Source organism: Amblyomma maculatum, chromosome 7, assembly GCF_055883805.1.
Source record: "Amblyomma maculatum isolate TAMU_Amacu chromosome 7, ASM5588380v1, whole genome shotgun sequence".
Classification (NCBI taxonomy): domain Eukaryota; kingdom Metazoa; phylum Arthropoda; class Arachnida; order Ixodida; family Ixodidae; genus Amblyomma; species Amblyomma maculatum.
Window position 1 is genome coordinate 115,146,457 of NC_139350.1, and position 22,569 is coordinate 115,169,025.

A 22,569-nucleotide genomic window follows, 5' to 3' on the forward strand; every position below is an offset into this window, starting at 1 on the left:
GAACGAGGGCCTTGAAGCGACTGATGCCCTGAGCCCTTCATGCAGAAGCGTCCAGACTACTGGCCTCATTGCTGCAGGGATCACGAGGCGAGTGCTTTTGAGGAGAAGATCATCAAAAACAGAAAGTTCATCCTTGACTGATTCATACTTTCACACTTGAAGAGGAATGTTTGAATTCTTTGCCAAGCCGTGCTGGCAGAAAGAGATGAGCTTGGTGCATTATTAGTCACAACTTTGGGCATTCCTGATTTTCCGCATCTTCACAAGAAGCACATTTGGAGCAGAAGCCATGACTGCTGTAGCAAAATGTTCCACCGTGTCTACTGGATGCACTTTGATAGGGATGCGGGACAATGCATTCGCTGTAGCCAACAATTTTCCGGGCACGTATATGATCTCAAACTGGTAAGCCATTGCCTTAAGCCTGAGTCTTTGCACTCTCGGAGGAAGCACGCTAAGTTTCATTTTGACGAACAATGACATCAGCGGAAGGTTATCAGTCTCTATGGTGATGGTATTGCCTCTGATGAACTGGTCGAACTTCTGGATGGTCCACGCTGTAGCCAAGGTCTCTTTTTCTGTTTGACTGTACCTCTGTTCTGTGGTCGTCATTGACCTTGAGGAAAAGGCCTCCGCTCACCAGTCAGTTGCGCTTGTTGCAATACTGCTCCGAGTCCAAACGAGCTGGCGTCGGCAGAGACTGTTGTGGCATCTGATGGGTGGTACTTGGCCAACCATCATTCGGACCTCAGAAGTTGCTTGACATTTTTGAATGCAGTTTGATGTTCATGCTGCCAAGTCCAACAAGCATTCTTGATGAGAAAGGTGCGTATCGGAGCAGTGATTTCCGAAATATGAGGCAAGAACCTAGCAAGATGATTTACCATCCCAATACTTTGTTGGGCGAGGTGGTACTTATTCGTTAATAATTTAAACAGTGCGAACAAGAACACAAAGGACAAATAAAAGAAAGCCACAGTACAAGTGCTTGTACTCTGGCTTTCTTTTATCTTGTTCTTTGTCATCGTGTTCGCACTGTTTAAATTAATAAGGAATAACATTCCGAGTAAACGTCTGACACCTGCAACGTCTGTGGGAGGTCGCATTACATACACTGCATCAATCTTGCCCGGGTCTGGCTTGATGCCTTGTGCTGAGCCGACGACACCTAGGAAGGAGACTTCGGAGACCTCAAACCAAAACTTGCCTTTGTTTATTGTGACACCTGCAGTTGCAAGACAAGTCAAACTCTCGCTCTAGTCTTTAATCGTGTTTCTGATTGGTACGTCCAAAAACAAGAAAATTGTCAATCCTGTTGACAACATCCTCCTGACCTCAAAGGATCCTGGCCATTTTATTTAAATACTCCAGAGCGGAAGTGATGCCGAAGGGCAGTCGGCAAGAGCAATTGCGACCGAAAGGAGTGATGAAAGTTGTCAATGCTTGCGGGTCTGCTGACCGCTTGACTTGGTGGAAGCCTGCAGTTGCATCCAGCTTCGAAAAAATGGCTGCATCACCGATGAGACCAACAACTTGTTCAACGGTAGGCAAATATGTATTTCCCTTAGAACCACTTTGTTTAGTCGAGTCGGGTCCACACACAAACGGTACATTACATTTTTTTACACTGCCACCAGTCCGGCGCACCATGGAGTTGATTTATCAATACGGCAAATGACGGCGTGGCTTTCGAGTTTTTCAAGTTCTTGCCGAACAACTGAACGCCACGGGATTGGTATCCGTCGAGGGGCACTGAGTGAGACAGCACATCTTGTTTCAAGCGAATGATGTACTCATTTCTGAGCATGCCGAGGACGCAGAACAGTTCAGCATAAAGCTTTGGCTCAAGAGTGTTGACAGTACCCAAAATGTTGACAGTACCCAAACTTCAAGAGCTTGGATCGCTGGTAGACCCAGTAAAGGTACTGAAAGTGAGTGAATGCCGTAAAGACGCTGGCAGAAGATCTTCCCTTGCCGAGATAGATGTGCCAAATACGATTTCCTACAAGCAGAGGTTAGGCACAGGGCCCTGTCAAAATAGCATCTACCTTGGCGAGCTCAGCCGGCCATCGGGGAAGTGATTTGAAACTGCGGAAACCTCGGCACCTGAGTCTACTTTGAAGTGAGTTGTGTAGTTGTCGACTGTGAAATGCACATTCTTGGCTTTAGCTGGCTTCTCGAAAGTGTCCAATTGGATAGGACTGAGTTTGACCTGCCTCGACTTCTTAGAGCGGCAAATCTCAGAAATATGACCTGTCTTACCACAGCAGTTGCAGACAGAGCTCTTTGGCAGGCAGTCTGAGCGTCTATAAAATGCGCGGCCGCAGAAGAAACAGACCAGAATATCACGATAGCGTTCCGACTTCACATCCAGTGAGCGCGTTCTGGCATCGACCGGCCGTCGCGAAAACTTTTGAGTCGCAGTATTAGTGTTGACCATGCCTGGCGAGGTAGACTGTGCGAGTGAGCGTTCCTTGTCCGCATCCTCGGACTGACAAGATTGCGTCCAAGCTTCTTTCAGAGTTACCTTCGGGAAGCAGCAAAGCTTATTAGAGAGACGCATGTCGAGCAATCCAATTACAAACCTGTCGCGGACCAAGCGTTCTTCCACTGCCGGTGACTGGTAGTGTCAACGTTTGATTATCTAGAACAGCTCGGCGTAAAATGCGCCGACACTCTTACCTGGTTGTTGAACGCGCTTGTGAAACCGAGACGACTCATAGAGCTCATTACAGAGATGTTCGAAGTTCTCGGAGAAGTGTTTGATAACTGCGTCGTAGGTGGCTAACGTGGCAGTGTCGAATGAAAAAGTGTCTAGCAGCGAGCGAGCTTCCTGCCCATACAGTACAGAATCGTATGTACTTGCACGTCTAGCGGAGTGTTTCGTAGACCGGAGAAAGCGGCATAGTCCTCGAAGCGAGACTTCCATAAAGACCAACTTGCAGGGTTGCAGACGTCGAACGCGTCTAGCGGTTGCAGAGTGAGGCCTAGCAACTATGCCTACTGGGCGCTTTCGTTCGTGAGCATCTTTTTGCCATTGAGGGTCGTTGAGAGCTGCTTCAATACGAGTTTGGCATGCTGCTGTCATTTCTGACACTATGTTGTGTGGGCGTTCCCGTGCTGTCGTGCCGGGAGGCCGACAGAGAAAGATAGCCAGGCAACCACGCCGCTCCTGAACCAAACACAAACTGATTCATTCCAATCCCCCTGACTGGGCTCCAGTTAAGACGGAAGTTCATATGTGGCGACCCCAACGAAAATAGGGATGACAAAAAGAAGTGTCCGAAGTTTTTTTGTCGGAGAAAGAAAGAAAGATCTGTTGGTGCAATGGTATTGCACGAGTAATGGAGTGGGAAGTGGCAAAAGGGGTTAGAAGATTATTTTATGTATCACTTGAAAGGTCGTGAGTGGTATCACAATTTGATTATAAAGAAATTGTGCCCCAATAGAAAGTAAACATTAAGGAAAGGGGGTGTGCCAACTGAAAACGAATGGCCAAGCCCCATTATATGGACATTAAAAAGGGTAAGCTTCGTTTTCAAAAAATGAGGAGAAAGCCGCCATAAAGAACCACAGTCGTATAAAATGCTGGTATCCAGTTTATAAAGGACAAAGTTTCGGCTTGCTTGGAGAATGATAGTGTGATAGAAGAACTGCAGAATGGATTCCAAAAAACAAAGCAAGTGAGAGGACAATCAGTTCTCACTTACTCAGGGTACTCATATGAACAAAAGAAATGCCGGTTCCTGTGAGTAGCTTTTCTGAAATAAAGAGGCATGCGACAATGGAGTTCGATCATTTGTGGGACATACTGGGCGCACTGGAGACGGAGGCTGGAATTACTTTCTATTCGTTTAAAAAATATTTGTAAAGGTAAAAAGAGATACAGCCATGGCTTATAGACAAGGATGTTCTTGTCATCTTTATGTTTTTGGCACACCTACAAGGACTGCATTCCAAACCAGAGAACACCGCAATATTCTTCAAGCGTTTGTTCAATCAAGACGCACAAATTAATCAGTAATTACTAGGACTGAGGCGCCTTGATCATGTAGTCCTAATGACTGATAAATAAAAACCTTTCCGCCTGATAACAGACATCCGTGGTACAAGGACAGAGTAGATCCCAAGTTTACCAATAAACAATGAGCACTAAGGATTTTTATTGATAAAGAGGACGACAAATACAGGTTATTGGCAAGTAGTGGCGGTGACAAGGCCGTATACAAGAAAAGAGCACACAGGCGTGATAGTGCTGAAATTAAAATTGGCCTGGCCTGCGCCCGCAAAAGAACTAAGCAACTCGGTGGTGATATCAACAAACGTGCTCGTCGATCGTTGAACAAAGAATACCTGTCGCACTCATCAACGCTCAATTTAAAGGCTGCTCAGAACCATCTATAGGTAACGCCCCAAACTGTTACTAGCGCAACAACTTGGAACATTGCAGAGACATACGCGAGTCATCGAAATCGTCGAGACACATCTCGGCGCACCTTGCGCGACAAAGAAACTGATAAAATGAGTCTCGCGACATCGAGATTTAGCAAACAAAGAATACAGAATTGATATACGTGCCAGAACCAGAGTGATAACGCCGCATGACAACGGCTCCTAAAGAACAACAAATACAGTTTTGAAGATTTCGCGCCTTTACTCCCCCCTTGAAAAACAACGCCTTGAACGCCTTGATGTTCCAAAATACACAAAGCAACTTATTCATAGAGTTACAAAGTTTAAACACCACGGATTATTCAACGCGCGTAATAATGCTTCAGACGAACAACATGTACAATTTCTGGGCGCGTCTGCCGACGTTGTGATGCTCTCGTACTGTCAGGAATGACTTGATAGTCGAGTTATTCAACGCAGCGAAGTATTTTGTATGGCCCAAAGTATCGTGCGAATAACTTTTCGCTTAGCCCATGGCGGCAAATTAGAGTTCAAAAACATAACTGGTCTCCTGGCTTGTACTCTGCGCGGCATCGTCATAAGTTATATCGCCAGGTGTTGATGTCGCCGTTGATCTTTAATAAGCAGCCGTAGGAGTCGTCGGGCTTCCTCTACACGCGGCAGGTAGGCGGCGAAGTCAAAGTTGTCCTCGTTGGTTACGTGCGGCAGCACTGCGTAGAGCGTCGTTGTGGGCTCCCTGCCGTGCACAAGCTTGAACGGAGTCGCTCTCGCCTTCTCCTCGACTGTCTTCTTATACGTGAATATCTCGTTCGGCAGGATGGGGTCCCAGGTCTTGTGTTCGGCGTCCACGTACATGGTGATTATGTCTGTGGTCGTTTTGTTGGGGCGCTGCGTAAGCCCATTGCCCTAGGGATGGTAGGCAGTTGTCCTAAGCGGACTCGTTAGACTGTAGTGCAAGATCACCTGCGTGAGCACAGCCGTAAATGCAGTTCCTCTGTCCGTGATGATCACCTCAGGAGCGCCTTCTCGCAGAAAACTTCTTTCGGCGGAAAATTTAGCAACTGGTGCTACGGTACCATTAGGAACGGCTTTGGCTTCGGCGTGACTGGTGATCAAGCTGGGAAGGGGCCTAGAAGATCCATCTCAATTTGTTGAAAGTGTTTACTCGGCGGCGGCATGGGGCTCAGCCAACCACCAGGTCTCGTCAGGGTTGCTCTGCGTCGCTGGAATTCACAGCACGGTCACACATATTTAACAAGGTTGGCAGGCAACCGCGACCAGTAATAATTTTCTTGTATCATGTGTAACGTGCGCGCCAATCCGAGATGCCCTGCTGTCGGTTCATCGTGCACCGCCAGCAGAATCTCATGTAAGAGGACTTTGGGTACTACAAGAAGCTGTGCTTTTATGCTGGTTGCGCAGTTATAAACGACGACGTCGTTGTACAGGGCGAGCGACAATAAATGATGCCGGAACACAGCAAGAGGGGTAGCGATCTTTCCTTCGAGGTAATCAGCAAGGTCTTTTACCTCAGGGTCCAAGCGCTCCTGCTGTACAAAACTGCTGGCGTTACCGGTCACAAGAAGGCATCTTCGCCTTGTTACTTCGGTAGCGCATCAAGGGGAGCTCGTGACAAGCAGTCTGCTTCAAAGGGCTTGCAGCTCTACTTATAGACGACTGTGACGTCGAGTTCTTGAAGACGCTAGGCTCCATCCTGCAAGGCGTTCGGAGTGATCTTTTAAGTTGGCGAGCCAGCAGAGAGCATGGTGATATTTCATAACCCTGAATGGTCGTCCGTACAAATAGGGGCGAAATTTTTATGTCACCCAAATGATGTGAAGACATTCATTATCCGTTGTCGAATAATTGGCTTCAGCTTTCGAAATTGAACGGTTGGCATAGGCGATATCTTAATCCTGTCCTGCACTCTTCAGAACGAGAACCGCGCCTAGGCCCAAACCGCTTACGTCGGAGTGAAGTTCAGTTTCGACGTTTTCATCAAAGTGGACCAGGACAGAAGGGGACTGTAGACGGCGCTTAAGCTTAACGAAGGCTTCTTCTTGCTTCCCTTCCAATTTAAAATCTACGTCAATCTTTGTAAGCTGCGTCAACGGCTTGGCGATGTGCGAAAAGTTCCTGACAAATTGTCGATAATTAGCGCATAGCCCAAAGAACCTGCGTAACGCTTTCTTGTCGGCGGGAGGTGGAAAGTGCGTGATCGCAACCGTTTTCTCTGGATGGGCGAACACCTTCCTTGCTAATGATAAAACCCAGGAATCGCAGTTCCTCGTAGGCAAAGTGGCCCTTCTCTGCTTTCAAAGTTAGCCCTGATGACTTGATAGTTTCTAGCACTGTCCGAAGCCTTTTTTAGTGGTTTTCGAAGCTACAGGAGAAGACAACGACATCATCCAAGTATACCTGACCAATCTGCCACTTCAAGCCCGCCAGAACAATTCCATTACTCGTTGAAACGATGCTGGTGAGAGGCCATATGGCATCACATTGAACCCGAATAGGCCGTCCGGTGTGATGAATGCGGTCATCTAGCGATCTCTTTCATCGAAGTCATCCCGCCGGGGTGGCGCAGTGGTTACGGCGCTCGACTACTGCTCCCAAAGACGCGGAATCAACTCCCGGTCTCGGCGGCCGCTTTTCAATGGAGGCGAAAAGCAAGGCGCCTATGTGCTGTGCGATGCAAGTGCACGTTAAAAACCCCTGGTGGTCGAAATTTCCTGAGTCCTCCACTAGGGCGTCTCTCACAGACTGAGTCGCTTTCGGACTTTAAACCCCACAAATCAACCAGCCAACCAATATTTTGTCGAAATCAATTTGCCAATAGCCGCTATACATGTCAATCGATGAGACACACCTTGCACTACATGTCCTGTTCATGTAAATTTCTTCCTGACTTGCACTAAAATGTCAGTAACTTGAGGTATTTCTCTGACCCACTCTGCAGGTTTCGTATCTCTTAATACTGCCCGTACCATTTTACATTCCATAGCCCTCTGCTTATTCCTCAACTTTAGTAGAACTCCCTTGACCTCGACGTGTTAGCCCTATAGGTGAGTACATGTATATGCAACTATGTAAACGTTCGTCTTGAGCGATACCGAAAAGCTGCTAGTCATAAACTGCGAGTGCTAGCCAAATACTCTGCGTCCCAATCTTATTCTCCTTGTTATTTCCCTTTCAAGGTCCGGATCTGCGGTTACTACCTGTATTAAGTAGACATATTCGCCTAATATTTCCAGTGCTTCGCTACCTAACGTAAACTGCTATTTCTTCCCGAGGCTGTTGAACCTTACCTTAGTCTTCTGCAGATTGATTTTTAAGCCAACTTTTGTAATTTTCGTATAAAGGCCATGAATTATTCTTTGCATTTCTCCCGAGTTACTGCATGGCAATGTCATCAGCAAATCGACAATTACTGTAGTAGTTTCTATCTACCCTTACCCTTAACTGCTCTCGTTGAAAATCTATGGATACTTCTTCCATTCAAGCTATGAATCGTACTGGGGAGATCGTGTCTCCTTGCCTGACATATTTCTTTATAAAAATTTTGTTACTTCTTAAAACAGGACTACGGTTGCTTTACAGCCAGTATATACATCGTACAGCACTTTCACGTACGACTCGTCTACACCCTCATTTCGCAATGCCTTTATGACCGTCGAGCTTTCTACTGAATCAAATACGTCCTTCGTCACTGCGGGTAAGTCTGATTGGTTTTCCCTACCGCCAACCTCATCATTGTCCTGACCTCTCTGGCTACGGCAGAGAACACTATAGAACCCCTTGGCAACTTTGACTATCTTGACCATATTCATGTTGACATTGCCCGCCTTGTCCCTCAGCGGATACACCTGATTTTTGCCTATGCCTCTTTTCTCCTTCATCAACTTCAGGTTTCCCCTACTCTTTACAGCATGATCAATTTTCTCCATATTATGCTTCCTTACTTCGGATAATTTGGGCTTATGGATTAGCTTTGATATCTCTACCAAATGTATCTGGTCTGTTGAATTTGAAGCTTTCTTACTTTGGTGTTGCCTAAATAACTATTTCGTCTCCTTAGACAGCTTAACGGTATCCTCTCTAACTATCCTACTGCCTACTTCTAAAGCGCACTCAGTAATGATATCTGCGAAATTATTGGACATTGCTTCTAGGCTAATGCTGTCATCCTCGGTTAGAGCTTAATATCTTTTCTGTAGCGAGATCCTGAACTATTCTGCACTCCCCCTCACCAGTAATGCATTGATGGACTTCTTACTAATCTGTTTCGTTCCTTCTTCAGCTTTAGAATAAGTTCAGACCTTACCATCCTGTGGTCCCTGCATTGCACTTTCCCGATTACATCTACATCCTGCATAATGGCGGGGTTAGAACACACCAAATCAATTTTATTATTAATCTCCCCGTTAAGAACTTTTCATGTCCACTTCCGGTTTGCTGAAGAAAATTTTCATCATTCGTGAGGTATTGCACTCTTCAAACTTAATAACTGCCGCCCGCTATTCGTAGACCAATACCAAAGTCACACACTGCCTGGTCTCCTGTCTGCTTTTTCCCTACCTTGGCATTGAAGTCGCCTATTAGTAAAGTATACGGCGTCTTTCCTTTCCGCAGTTCGTAGACGCTTTCAACTGCCTGGTCATCATGACCACATGTAGGTGAGTATTCCTGCACAATCTTTAATTACGAATAATTAAGCCTAATTACGATGCCCTTTTATTAATGCTATACGCCACGTGCGCTGCTATGAGGGCACTACCATTGCCGGAGCTCTAGCATCACCTACCGCACAGCCGTTCGCATTATGTCTGTTCCGCCTCCAGCGCGTATTTCGAGAATGCCAGAACGAAGCGGCAGTCGCGTGCTATTTCGCGGAATCAGGCGAATATAAAACGTTGATGTGAGAGAGAAAAAACTTTATTGTTGAGGCTAGTGTTACTGGGTCTTAGTGGAAGAGCAAAGTGGCCGTTAGCTGGTGGCTTGTGGCGGCTTCTTCAGTGCGGTTTACGGCGCCCAATTGTATATCGGGTCTCGCATTATGAAGCACTTGCTTCCAGGATTCAAATGAGGCAGCTTCTATGAGAGTCTTTCAAAGGTACCAGTGTGCAATTTGGCAAAGATATGTATGCTTCTCAGCCCGTTTACGGCGTTCGCGAAGAAATTTCCAGCGCCGTGGGGCTGTCCGATGTAATCGCAAAATTCGTAATCGAGATGAAGAGCGTCGACTACGACATGCGGCTAGAGGTAAGCACCTTGCTTTAGCTATTGCAGAGTGTGTAATTTCGTATTGTGGTTCCTTATGCTTTTGGAGATGTTCGGAAGATTGTGAAAGCCACCTGCAGCTGCAAATCAAAATCGTGAAGACTGCTGCAAGCTCGCCGCTGCGTTGGCTGTTTATATTATAAAGCCACTATCATGCGTCGCGAACGCACCTGCCATGGGCGTGGAATAAGCAATCATCTCGCCCGAACCTTGACACGAAGAAGTTGATAAGGATTTATTTTCAGTTGAGAGCAATACTGATATTTACGACGCTTGCCAGGTCAATAATTGCCTCCTGCAGGTCCTTCACCTTCTTCCTTGCTGCTTCAAAATCGAGCTTGATCTTGCGCTGCACCTCTTTCTTCCAGATGTTCTTGAAGTCGTTGCATAAGGGCACCCACGGTGCAAAGAACTCCTTGGGCCACTCGGACTCGTTCTTGGACTTTGGCTGCAGACTGAAGTACTCCTTGGTCTCCAGGAATTTTAGCCGGCATTCCTCAAGGTTCTCCTCCTGCTCCTTGTGCTCGTTGTAAGCCTTCTTGAGGAAAATGTTCATCTGCTCCTTGAAGGGTTCCTGGTGTTCGGCGTCGGAGTTTGCCAGCACTTTTTGTACCTTCGTCTCGCAACCTTCGACCTGGGAGCGAAGCTTCTTAAGATCTGCCCTGATGTCATCGAAACTGACTAACCCAGCCCGCTCCATGTCGCTCGGCTCAGGCAGAGGAAATTTCAACTTCTCCCGGGTGATGTCCCCTCTCTCTTGGAACTTGCTTATATAGACTCTGACAATGTAGTGAAGAAGAGTTAAAGAGTTGTCCTTGCTCTTGACGTCCTTCAGCTTGGCCAAGATCTCGAGGCCAAAGCCATCAGCCTGTCCACGACTCCTATTCCCTCCGTTCATGTAGTTACCGAGAGCCAATATAAGACCCAGAATGTTGTGGACCTCCTTGTTGTGCAGCAGCGTCTCGCATGTCATTTTGAGGTTGTTGAGCTTGTGTTCCACACTACTGATGGATTCTGTGTACGTCGACTGGAAGATAATGCAACCCACACGGTCGGCATACTCGGGGATGCGAGACAGATCGAGCAGAAAGCGCTCTGGCTTGTCCAAGGGAATGTCGGGCTTCAGGGCCAGATGGTCTTGGATCAAATTGAGCTCCTCACTCGTGGGGCGAATTTCGTACAGAACTTGGAGAGTTTCCGGGCTTACAATCGATGTGTCAAAGTTGTAGATAGCATTTTCGACGTCTGAGATTTCAAGACGAAGGCTCGATATGAGAATGCCTACATTTTGTGACCGCTTCTGGACAAGGAGCTTCGCCACCTCTTTCCCTTTCTTCTGGTTGGTTTTCGTTTTGGCAGTTGGCTTCTTCTCCTGGATCTGTCTTGAGAACAGGTTAGCAAACTCAGCCCAGTCTGTAGGAGGAGTCTCCTCCAGACACTCCCACAATGTTTTGTGGTCTTTTTCCTTCTCGGGAGCTTTCTCTGGCTGCTGTGCGGGCACCTGAATTCTCGCCCAGTATAGGGGCTTCATTAGTGCCTTCGGGTTCACGGGTTGCTTGCGGGCTATGGCATATGCGCTGTGCCAGCCGCCCACAGGGGGCGCTGGCAGCGGTGCAGGCCCCATTCCTGGTGGGGGAGGAGGCGGTGGAGCTGGCATGCCATGGACAGGCGCCATCAGCGGTGGTGGGGGCGGAGGAGGGGGCATGGAGGACATGGCTGGGAAAGGCCGTGGAGGTGGTGGTGGTGGTGGGGGCGCCATGCCCATGGCAGGAGGGGGTGGAGGAGGAGGAGGCGGGGGTGCGGCCCCACCCAGAATGGATGGCGGAGGAGGAGGTGGAGAGGGAGGAGGCGGGGGTGCAGCCCCACCCAGAAAGGATGAAGGAGGAGGAGGTGGAGGAGGCGGTGGAGCGCAAGGAAAGGATGTTGGTGGTGGTGGCGGAGGGGGAGGAGGCGGGGGCTGCACAGCAGCAGGGCTGGTCACAGAGACTGAAGTTGGACTAGGTTCTTTGCTAGTGGGCACTTCGTCTGTCTGGCACTCCCGGTGACAGGTGTCGACCTGCGCCTGAGACTCTTGCGTTGAGCGCTCCACCTCGTCCGTCTGAACCATGCCCACAGCAAACCTCCACTGCGCCTGCACCCCTTTTTCGCAGGTTGCCATTGCGGCAGTCTGTGCCTCGCATGACCGCAGGGACACGAGGGTGGTCTGGACTTCCCAAGACCGCTGTGGTACAGCTTGCAACACGGGGGTCCGTCGGGGCACCGCGACTGCCTGAGGTGCATCCAGATCACGAGCCTTTCGGGCTAGTTCCTCAATGCCAGCCAGAGTTTGGTACTTGTCAATCTGCTGCTCCAGGCGAACAACCTGGCCTTCGTAGTCAGTCGGTTTCGCAGCTTGCTCACCGCGCAGCGAGAAGAAGGCTAGCTCGTGTTCTTTCTGCAGTTTCTCCAGCTGCGAATTTCAAAAAAGGCTGTTTTAAAAAATAAATAACAAATCGCTGGATTTTTTCTGATGAGTTTTACTTTGAACGAATGCTCGGAAGCATTTGTTCTGCACATTGAAAACATTTGTCAGTGACCTTTCTAGCCGTTTCATGCCCCCTTTAACACTGAGGGGGCGGAGCGGCCGAATAGATGCACCCAGTGAGGGAGTAAGACCGTGAGAGAGGGACGTGTCTGTTGGGGGCGTGGCGACCGTCACTGGGCAGCGTTGCACAATGTGTGTTACTCCGGAGTATAGTTCACTATACTCCGGAGTGAGCAGTCGTGTGTCGCTCACGCGTCCTCAACTTCGGCATCTCCCTTCACATCAGTTACTCCCCAGCGTTCACAGATAGCAGACGCTCACGCGTAGTGCTCCCTGGATCTCGGCTCCGAGCTGCTCGCTGCGTCGTGAAGAAGCTTAACCCTTTAACTGGCAAGACCAGATAAAGCGATGCCATAATTTTTTCCTTCGTTTGTATTAGTTTTTGTTAGTCTAAATGTGCATCCAAAAAAATGGGAATGCGTTTGAAAAAGGATTTCAAAAAATACAGTACGTCTACAATTTTGTTCATCTGCCAAGATAAGGAGCACAAAGCTGGCGCACTGACATGAGTCAGTCATGTCCTATTTGAGCTGTAATTGAAGAAAACAGTTGTTGCCGCTTTTCAGGCGCAAAAAGACGTGCACATTTGGTGGACTTGAAGCCTGACACACTTTTATGGCAGAGAGCACAGCGCCCTCTGACCTCCTGTGTTGACTACGATTTCCATAAAACACCGTTGTTTCCATGGCTCCAGGAAGATAAGTACGTTACTTGCTGGCAAGAACCAAAAAAAAATAAAGTGATGAAAAGCTAACGTTCCGCGAAGCTTATTTCACCTTTATATGAACACGAGTACTCAGATTCCCGCCATAAACTGCCCCCCCCCCAAAAAAAAAAAAAGAAAAGTGACCTTGAGCAGCTCACACAGAAGCGGCAACGCAAAGGTAGTTCTAAACAAAGTTTTCTGTGTTCATTTACATGTCCAGTATCACATTCAAACCAATTGTGGAAATAAAAACAAACAGCCGACTGCACATCATTGGCGGTAAATTTTTACCTTATTCTGGCAGCTCGACAATTTTGTAGTCTATTTATTTCGTCCGGCACTGCCGCTTCTGCTGCGAAATAGGTGATACTATTCTGCACGGGCCACGTTTAGAGACGCCTCTACAAAGAAATAAAATTGTCGCCACCCTTAACTTCGGATATCGGCATCTGCTGAGGCCAGAACTCTGCCAACGTGGCGCGCGCGAAGAAGACGACGACGACGGCACTTTGAGGTTGAACACGGTCATTACGGCCATCTATTGACGACTCATACATCTTTATTTCAGAGGCTACTTTATAAAAATGCTAAATTTGGAGGAACACGTTCTAAATTTTAGGGAGAGGCATTTTGTTGCCGCCTAGAGTGGGTCAACAATATTGTTGATCTGCTGGTTAAAGGGTTAACTGAGCTCACCTCCGAGCCTCAATTGGAGCTCACCTTCAAGCGCGCTTCCCTCTCTCTCTCTCTCTCTCTCTCTCTCTCTCTCTCCCCCACTAATCCCACCATCAGACCTTTCGGAAGGACATTGTAAAGAAATACGTTGTGCCTGTAATAATAATAATAATAATAATAATAATTATTATAATAACAACAATAATAATAATAATAATAATAATAATAATAATAATAATAATAATAATAATAATAATAATAGTAATAATAACGGCTCACTGGAAGGGAAGGGCACAGTATTTGTCACACTATCTCTGTCGACACCTGACCCGCGCTGTAAGGGAAGGGAGGCAAGGGCGAATGAAAGTAAATAGAGAGAAAGAAGAGCCGTAGTGCAAGGCTGCGGAGTAATTTCGATCACCTGGGGATCTTTACCATGCGCAGACATCGCACAGCCCCGAGATTCCTCTTCGATCGCCTCTATCAAAACGCAGCCGTCGTGGTCGGGATCGAACTCAGGTACTCCGGCACAATAGTCGGGCCTCTTACCACTGCACCACCGCGGCGGGGCTGCCTGTTTTCGCTCATTTCTGAAGACGGTGCAGGAAAAGTTCAGGACACGGCTGGACTGCGCGTTTGCTTCGCGTAGCAGTGGATGACGCCTGCCCGTCTGGCACTGCGGTGCAGGTTTGACGGGCTGAAGTACAACGGTTACGAATAAAGTGGGAACGTCATTCTACTAATTAAATGGCGCAAGAACCTCATAACAAAGTGTAAAATGCATGAAAAGTACAGCAGGGATAAGGAGTGTTACGCACCTACTTCGCATTTGATTAAATATGCAAATCTGCAGTATTTTGTTTCTATTCCCTGTACAGTTATCGCCTTCAGCTCTTGCCGCAGCTCAATAGGTCCTGGATATATCAGCAGATGATGTGGCCTCCACAATCATTTTTATTTTTCACACTCATTTAGAGCAATCCAGCAACAAGAATGTTTATGTGTAGACCTTCACCATTATGTGTGATATTTAAACAAAATTGCTTGAAACAATCAGACTTAAGCTCTGATGAAAGAGTTTGTTTTCAGCCTATCGCCAGTTTGAAATTAAAAACAGTTGACAGTAGCATGCGGACATAAAATGCACCATTATGTGAAAGAACACCTAACATGCATATACATAAACACACCCTCTTATCTCCGACCTATGAAGATTAGGAAACAGGCCTATGAAAGGTCGCTCTTCATGGCCTAGTCAGTGGATTCTGTTACTCGCAACTATGTGCCAATGGTTAAAATTATAATAAAATTTTTGGATGCTTCTACTTCTTTCTGGGAGTAAAATATAATTTTTAAATGAAAATTAGAAAGCGCTCAAGTTTTACCTTAAGAGCAGACGTGAGGCGACATTACACCATGTTTCATTACGAAATCTTTTTGTTTCTTTTCTTGTTTAGGTAAAATTTATTTCAAAAACGTTATTGCTGTAACATCAGTGCACATCTAAAACACATGTTAATAAGCCATAGGCAGCAAAAGCGCTCTCTACATGCACCTCTAACTTGCGCGGCACCAAGGACCCTATGTGGAGGCACCTATCTCTTTTGTATCCAAAGCTACAACTGGATAGTCAGCGGCGAATTTCACGTAATCGTCGCTAGTCACTACAACGCATGTACACGCCATAAACATGTCAGCTAGTTTCCCTGGGCTTCAAAAGATGAGGAGAAGGGAAGAATAATGAGCGATGAGAAGAAGACTCTAGTAAACAGGAGCAAGAAGTCTCGGAAGACGCCTAGAACACGAGCAATCCCCGATCCCACTATAGGTTTTGCAGCCAGTGCATCGGGACTCAATTATCAGACCCTGGTGCAGTCTGCTTTCCGGCAGAGAGCACTATATGCATTTCTTGTGGTGTGATTAAACTATTATACGCTTCATTTACACTGCCACTTCTGGAAAGTTTATTTCTTCAGCAATATTTTTATACTTTAAGAAAATGTTCGCGTATTGATGTGCTAAAATGTATTTGAAATATATTGTATTCATTTCCAAATCTGTGCTGTCTTACTCCCTGTATCCTGTCGAAAGTGCGCGCTTTCTTTAGTGATGATGTATCAACCGACCCGGCTACTCTCCTTGATATCTTTAGTATCCCGTCGTTGCATCCATTCTCCTGAATGTATAGCATTAGGATTCGTATTTGGTTAACCTTTGGTACGGACATTCCTTCCACATTCATATCGATTTCTCCGATTTCTCGCACCTCAATGATTTTGCGTTGACGACTAGAAGTTACGATTTCTACGGTGACCATGAATGCCCCCTACTAGCCGCGTAGTCCGCTACAGCGTCTGCCGCTGCCTGCAGCTGTCTCTCAATGCTCGCATTAGACCCCTGGTTTTTCCAGAGATTGGTGTCGTACGCGTACATGCTAAATTTGAGCCCCTCGATGTTACTCAGCGCTTTTGGGAGACCCCTTATCGCCACGTTGTAGAAGAATTGGGAAAGAAGCGACCCTGCGGTATGCCCCTACTTCCTAGCTGCAATATGGGAGACTCAATATCTTGGAAACTAACGCAGGCTGTTCTATCTCTTAGGAAGTCTCTTATGTAGTCATATATTCTGGATCCCACTCCGATCTCCTAGAGACAACTGAGAATAGCTTCTTGCCTGACGTTGTCGAAGGCTTTTGTTAGGTCTAGTCCCATGTGTACTTTGACGTTCCCAGATCGTTAGTCTAATATTTCGTATTTTAGTCACAGTATCACGTCCTCTGCGCCAAGCCTGGCCGGAAAACATCCATCTCGTCCGCCCATAGGTTGCTTTGCTCCATGAAACACGCAAGTCTCGTTTGTGCCATGTGCTCCATAAATTTCCCAACACGCAAGGTTAAGGAATGGGTATACGTTTTTCCCGTTTTAGGGGCTTGCTCGGTTTTGGCTTTACGATTACGTTTGCCGCTTTCCATCGATTCCATTCCCACAGAAAGGCTCTTCAGTGCAAGAAAATCAGGCGATAGAAAGGTTTGGAAATGCAAACCTTCCCCGTTGGCGTGGCTCTCCAAGCGCAGTTAAAACGACTAACTCTGTTCCTCTGGGTCAAAAATATAAGACCACCAGATCTCCACATTACTCATATCTCGTAATGGTGGTTTGTAAATGCGGCACAAGTGCCAAATTGTGTCCAGCATAATTGTATAGTCAAAATACCGTCGCTAACGCAAAGCTAAATCATGATTGGGCCAATCGGGCGCGAACCTTGACACCCTCCGCAAAGGAAGACCACACTCCTTCCCAGACACAAAAGCAGTCAAGAATTATACCTAAAATGCTCATTCCTTCAAACAGAAAAAAAATTATTCGGGTATGCGCTTTTGCGTGAACTCTATGAGAAGCAGCTGCTTTTAGAGGTATTCTCAGAAACCTCCGGCTGAGGTATACATCCTGGACATAAAAGTTTTTAAGCTAACTCTTCTGGAACGTACAGCATGATGCCATCAAAATATGCTGTGATACGCACACTGCCGCAGCCTGGCATCAGCAGTCCTTGGAGATCTACAGCCACGAAGAAAGGCTTTAAAGGCTGCAATGCCAGGACAAAGGCAGAGGAGGGCAGAGTGGGAAACCAAGACGAATGGCGAGTGTTAAAAATCGGCCTTCGCGCGGCCATCAAAAGAAAATATGCTGCGAATTGTTCTATAAATCACCTTTATTTAATCGCTGAACAGACTTCATGCTAGAAATTGTTCACACTGTTGTTTTACATCAAGTTACATGATGTTAGAGGTAGTTACGCCTTTCGATGTTCTGGTAATATTTGCAAACATTACGTGAGCGCGATGACCAAAGTAAGGAAAATTTTCGAACCGACTGAGCATGCTTACAATTAGTACACAAATCATTTATAACAGTAATTACAATTACAAATAACGAATAGCGAGAATTCACGACAGCATTATGCACACGTGTCAGGGTGTTGAGCCCTGATATGCCCAGTGTAGAATCGAACCCGCATCCAGGGGGTTTCTAGCCGTCATATACATAACTATTCCTACGTAGGCAGCGTGCGGACACGTGACTGTGCTTCCATGAGCGCTAAACAGATATAGGAACTTCAGCAAATGTGTGTGGGTAGCCTGCGTTGACCTAGATGACGTTTTCGCAGTTAGAGCACAGCTTTCTGTAGCAGGCGCCTTCAAATATTACATTGGGGACATTGGGGGGGGGGGGGGTAGTAGGCATGAATGCCAGTCGTTCAGCCCCATCTCGTCTGATATGAGCGAAATCAGTAAAGCTTATGCGGCCTCATATGCACTTAAAGGTGGCTTTCCCATAAAGTGATCTCATAAAAGCTGCACCTGCCTCAAGTAACCTACAAGAAAGTGACTTGGATAGCATGCAGGCACGCAAGACTTTTTTTTCTTCCGCCACGGCCCCAGTTTTGCCGAGGCAATCTAATGAGGATGGCTTCATTTCTACTGCATCAGTTCTTTTCCACAGTGACCCCATCTTTACTGGATCTGCTGTCAGTTATCTCACAAGGAACCATTATTCTGAGTGTGTGCTTATTTGGTCGGCATTAGTCCGAGCAACCACCATATCGAATCCGTGGGGCATAAATAGAGCAGTGCCAAATAGTTCTTGCGTAGTAGAGTCCTGTTAGGGACTAATGCAGGTATTGCAACGATTGCCCAAATTCTAAATGCCCTCACAAAACCACAACAGGTCCCCTGTCTGCATCGAGTTATGTACGCCGCGAGTCCCCATATTGCTAGTGTCAGAATGGTCAAGGACATGAGTGCTGACTCAAGGTAAGCGAGACCTGTCCCTGCAAAAATAAGCACTAAAGCATATTTAGCTGCCGCTTCAAGGCCGCTGCCTGTGCTACAGTGGTCACAGCGGGCTGAACACAGTGCATTGCCTGAGTATTATCTGCATGCAATTTTGCATCCCTTATTTCTGTTATATGTGCCCTAAATTATTATTACGGCCGATTTGTGTAACAGTTGGAAGCTTCTATATATTATAACGAAATTTCATTCGCCTTGATTATTGCGACCTTGTAAACTTTTCTGAAATGAGGGGGAATTACTCACACCTAATTGTTAATATATGAGAGGCTAGTTTAGGGAGCCTACTAATTTCCGTAGTGTAGTATAAATAGAACTATAGTTCTATTTAGTACACACAAGATAAGAGGTTGAACTAGGCATACGTGCTCTCCCGTGTGTTTGTTGTATCCATGTTTTCAATAAGTGTTCTTTAAAGACATGCTAAGTTCACCTACCATGATATCAATGCTGTTAAGATCGTGTGGCCGATATTATGTGCGAGCAAATTGGCTTGCACCAATAATTCGAGTCCAATGGGTCCGCATAGCTTCATCGTCCCTAGCGGACAATGTACTATAATAAGGCGGCGCCAAGAGGCTATGCTGCCTATCCGCGATATTTTGGAACGATAGGACGTTTCGCACTCAGTTTATGCCCGAACTACAAAGGTCCCGAAGTCTAGCAGTCCTGCAGTCAACACCTGTGGGGTGCGAATGTCGTCTGGCACGCAAGTAATACGGTATTCGTGGACATTGTATTGCTTTACTTGCTTCACGTGATTGTTTTCTCAATGACAGTCTCGCACGCCTCTCAGTAGTGTCAGGAACGTTCAGTTTATGGCTAAAGCATTGCGCAGCTGTGTCGAATGAGTTTTGTCGCCGTGTCGTGCGACCAACACTGGATCGTCTAAGTCATGAACTGATGACTAATTTTCTGAACACTTTTATAGGAGCAGAAGAGTTTCAGATGCTATTAACCTGATGTTTATTGCTTTTGTCCACATCCTAACAAAAGCCCATCAATTGTCCACATAGGCACGATATGCTAACAACCTGAGCAAATATACTTAGACCCATCCTGGTGGAAGTTGGAACCCACGTCGGTCCATATTATTATGTGAGTAGCCCGCCGAAATCAAAAGGAAACTTTCATCCAGAGTGGCAACCCACATTGGTCCAAAGTAAAACCATCAAGGGAAATAGTCAGAATAGCACATTTGGAAATTGGAGGAAAATCGGCAGTCCAACATCTGCTTCCTCTATCTGTGTCAAATGGGACTCATTGGGATGTTTGTCGGCAGCCCACGTTAGGCCTTGACCAGTCTCCATTGAAGAAATTGCATTGATACACCAGGGCGCACCCGTGTTGTTCATATTAGAACGACCGGTGCCCTCACTTTACACCCTATGTTATGCTTTATGTGTCATAGGTGGGAATCTATGAAATTAGATAGGTGCAAACAGGCTGTAAGCCGCCAAAATGTCCCTAATGCAAATAAGTGTCGCCATCTGGGCTTCATGTACATTTTGTTATCTGTTCAGTTGTTGAAATTTTACATTTACCGGAAAAATGTTTTGACTGGATTTGGCTTTCTCCATAGTATACTGCAGATGGCAAAACAAAGGCAGTGGCTCCACCTGCTTACGTTTCGACCATTTTAAACCACCTATTGGGCTCTCATATTGAAGCGAATCCCGCTTGTCATGTTGAATTTATACATTTTATTTTCCTTGGACGCTCATAACCAGTTGCTTTAAACGCAATTCAGCATCTTGATTTAGCAACACAAAATTTTCAGGTAAGAAATGATTTTAAAATTTAGGAAAGGTACCAAGTGAAATACAGGTTTTGTGTCCCGCCGATATTGAGAGACATATACAGAGGGAAAGACGTCTTTAAAGAAGCTATGATGAATGTTATCATGCTCTACGAATAATTTGAACTTAGCGTTAGGAAAAGGAATTTTTTTCTGCACACATGGTAGGTCACACACGGCATCTCTCATAGGGTAAGTCGTTTCGGGAGTGCGACCCTATAATCCTTTTCTAACCAAACAGTTTGCGTTCGTTTGGAGCCATATGCCACAAGAAACTAAATTGTATAATGCATTTCATGTATAAAAAAACTGTTGACGTCTAATTTTAAGCACCATGTATATATACATGCAACGCTGGTTGAAATGGGATGAAATATATTGAGAAATAAGGCTGCAAGAATAAATGCTATAGTATTGAGAACTGCAGTATGAAATGTATGCGCGATAATGTATGGGAACTTATTGTGAACAATACACATATAAAAAAGCAGGTCGAGCTATTACGCGGGACCACGTTGTAATGGTCACTGATCCTGGTTTCGGAGAAAAATTTGGGCCTACATTGTAAGAAAGCCCCACATTCATACATAAACGGAGCTGAGAAGTTGCTTTTTAGAAAACAGCCACTCTTATTCACTGCGACCGCAGCTCCGAAGAGAATCCGCCGTGGTGGCCCAGTAGCTGAGTGCTCTATTACAGAGACAAGACATCCGCATTCAAATCTAGCCGCCGCGCCCGAGTCTCGATGGCGGCAACTCCGAAGTTCCTCCCATTTACTGCGCGATGTCAGGCCAAGCTAAACAACACAGCTAGTCAAGTTAACTCGCATTCCTCCCTTCAAAGCCTGAGCCGCTTCAGTATATTTAACCGCACATACGATTACCGATGCTGCCGCCTATTCTGGTACATTGCTCATATGCGGAGAACTGCAACTCATCATTCGAAGACATGAAGGTCGTATCAGATACTCAGATACCACAGCAGAGCCATAACGCGAAGGGAACACCAGCGCGGCCAGTAGCCTGTCTTTTTGATATAGGTGCGCATCCAAATCATAAAAGCGGTACCCGGAGGCAGCACACGCACCTTGGTTGGAGTGACCCAGGCTTCAGAGAATAATCAGCGTGAGAACAACCGATTTCGGATCAAGAGCCTTGACGATCGACCGTCGGTTGCCAGCGAGTTCTTCTTCTTCTGCTTCTTCCTTGATAAATGGCCCATACTCACGAACAGGGATTGACCAGTGTTCCGTGTGGACTTCCAATTGTCCTACAGATGCTGAATTAGTGTAATAAATTAATTATAAACTAAACAAAAACTAAGATATGAGATCACAAATCTGAATTAAAGAAAAAAAATACGAAACTAAAAATTTGAAAATTTGGAATACATTAAGCAAGAAACTTTCCGTAGCCAAAAAGTAGTTAAGTAAATACCGACAAGTTTGAGGCAACGCAAATCCTTTCGCACTCGCACCGAAGGAGAGTAGAAGCGGGACCGACAACGTAAATCCCAATTGGGCTACTGGAATTTCTGAATGCGCCCTCCTCTCATGTCAAATCCTTCGCGAAGCGAGAAAGAGATGTTCAATGTTTTCAATCTCACCACAAGCCTCACAAAGGTTGGTATGGCTGAACCCGCATCTGTATAAGTGAAAATTTAGACGGGGAATCCTGCATCTCATGAGAGGCAGCGTTACCTCACACGGCCGTGATTTCAATGAACTTTACATAAGTATGTGAGATGTTGGTATTCTGTTGTAGATAGCAAAGAATCATTGCATGAGCCGGCTATGTATTGACAACGCTGAAAACGGGACATAACAAATACAATGATATTAGGAATGGTGCTTGGAGCAGGGGCATCAAGAGCTGATTTAGCCAAAAAGTCTGCCGCCTAGTTCTGGAAAATGCCGAAGCGACCGGTGACCCAGATGCAGCGTATCTGTTTCACCCATCCTTATAAGAAATACTTTAGTGAGCGCCAGAAAACAGCGTTCCGTGCTGACACCAGTGACAATAAAACAAAAAGAGAGTCTGGTAGAAAAATTATGTTTGACTTTTTGCCAGGAATTTTTGATAGTGGAAGCCCGATTGCCATAAACTCCGCTAAAAAGATCGGTGTGTAATCCGGGACTCACAGCGAAAGACTCCAGAAAAGAGCCTGAAAAGATTGCAATTGCTCCTTTTTACGCAGTCACAGATGCATCAGTGGCGATTACAGTGTGTTCACGGAACTTCTCAATGTGATCAGATAGGAGA

The 22,569-nt window shown here is 46.2% G+C and overlaps 1 protein-coding gene across 1 annotated transcript; it reads right to left on the minus strand.

Moving 5' to 3' along the window:
- Nucleotides 1-222: 222 nt before the first annotated feature.
- On the minus strand, nt 223-13,512 carry LOC146184486 (uncharacterized). The gene is made up of 6 exons (XM_084608563.1): nt 13,492-13,512; nt 9,971-12,142; nt 5,185-5,319; nt 2,683-2,833; nt 1,114-1,225; nt 223-616 (listed from the first exon to the last, which is right to left on the minus strand). Exons 1-6 carry the CDS (start codon nt 13,510-13,512, stop codon nt 223-225), a joined length of 2,985 nt encoding a protein of 994 aa, XP_084464689.1.
- Nucleotides 13,513-22,569: the final 9,057 nt, after the last annotated feature.

Bases quoted from the DNA above. Each gene is read 5' to 3' on its own strand.
- LOC146184486 (XM_084608563.1), bottom strand. From the start codon at position 13,512: ATGACCGTGTTCAACCTCAAA. The intron at 5,320-9,970 runs GCAAGCGTCGTA...TACCATCCCTAG, and splicing joins AGGAGGCAATTATTGACCTG to GGCAATGGGCTTACGCAGCG. The intron at 1,226-2,682 runs GTAAGAGTGTCG...TTGCAACTGCAG, and splicing joins CAAGCGCGTTCAACAACCAG to GTGTCACAATAAACAAAGGC.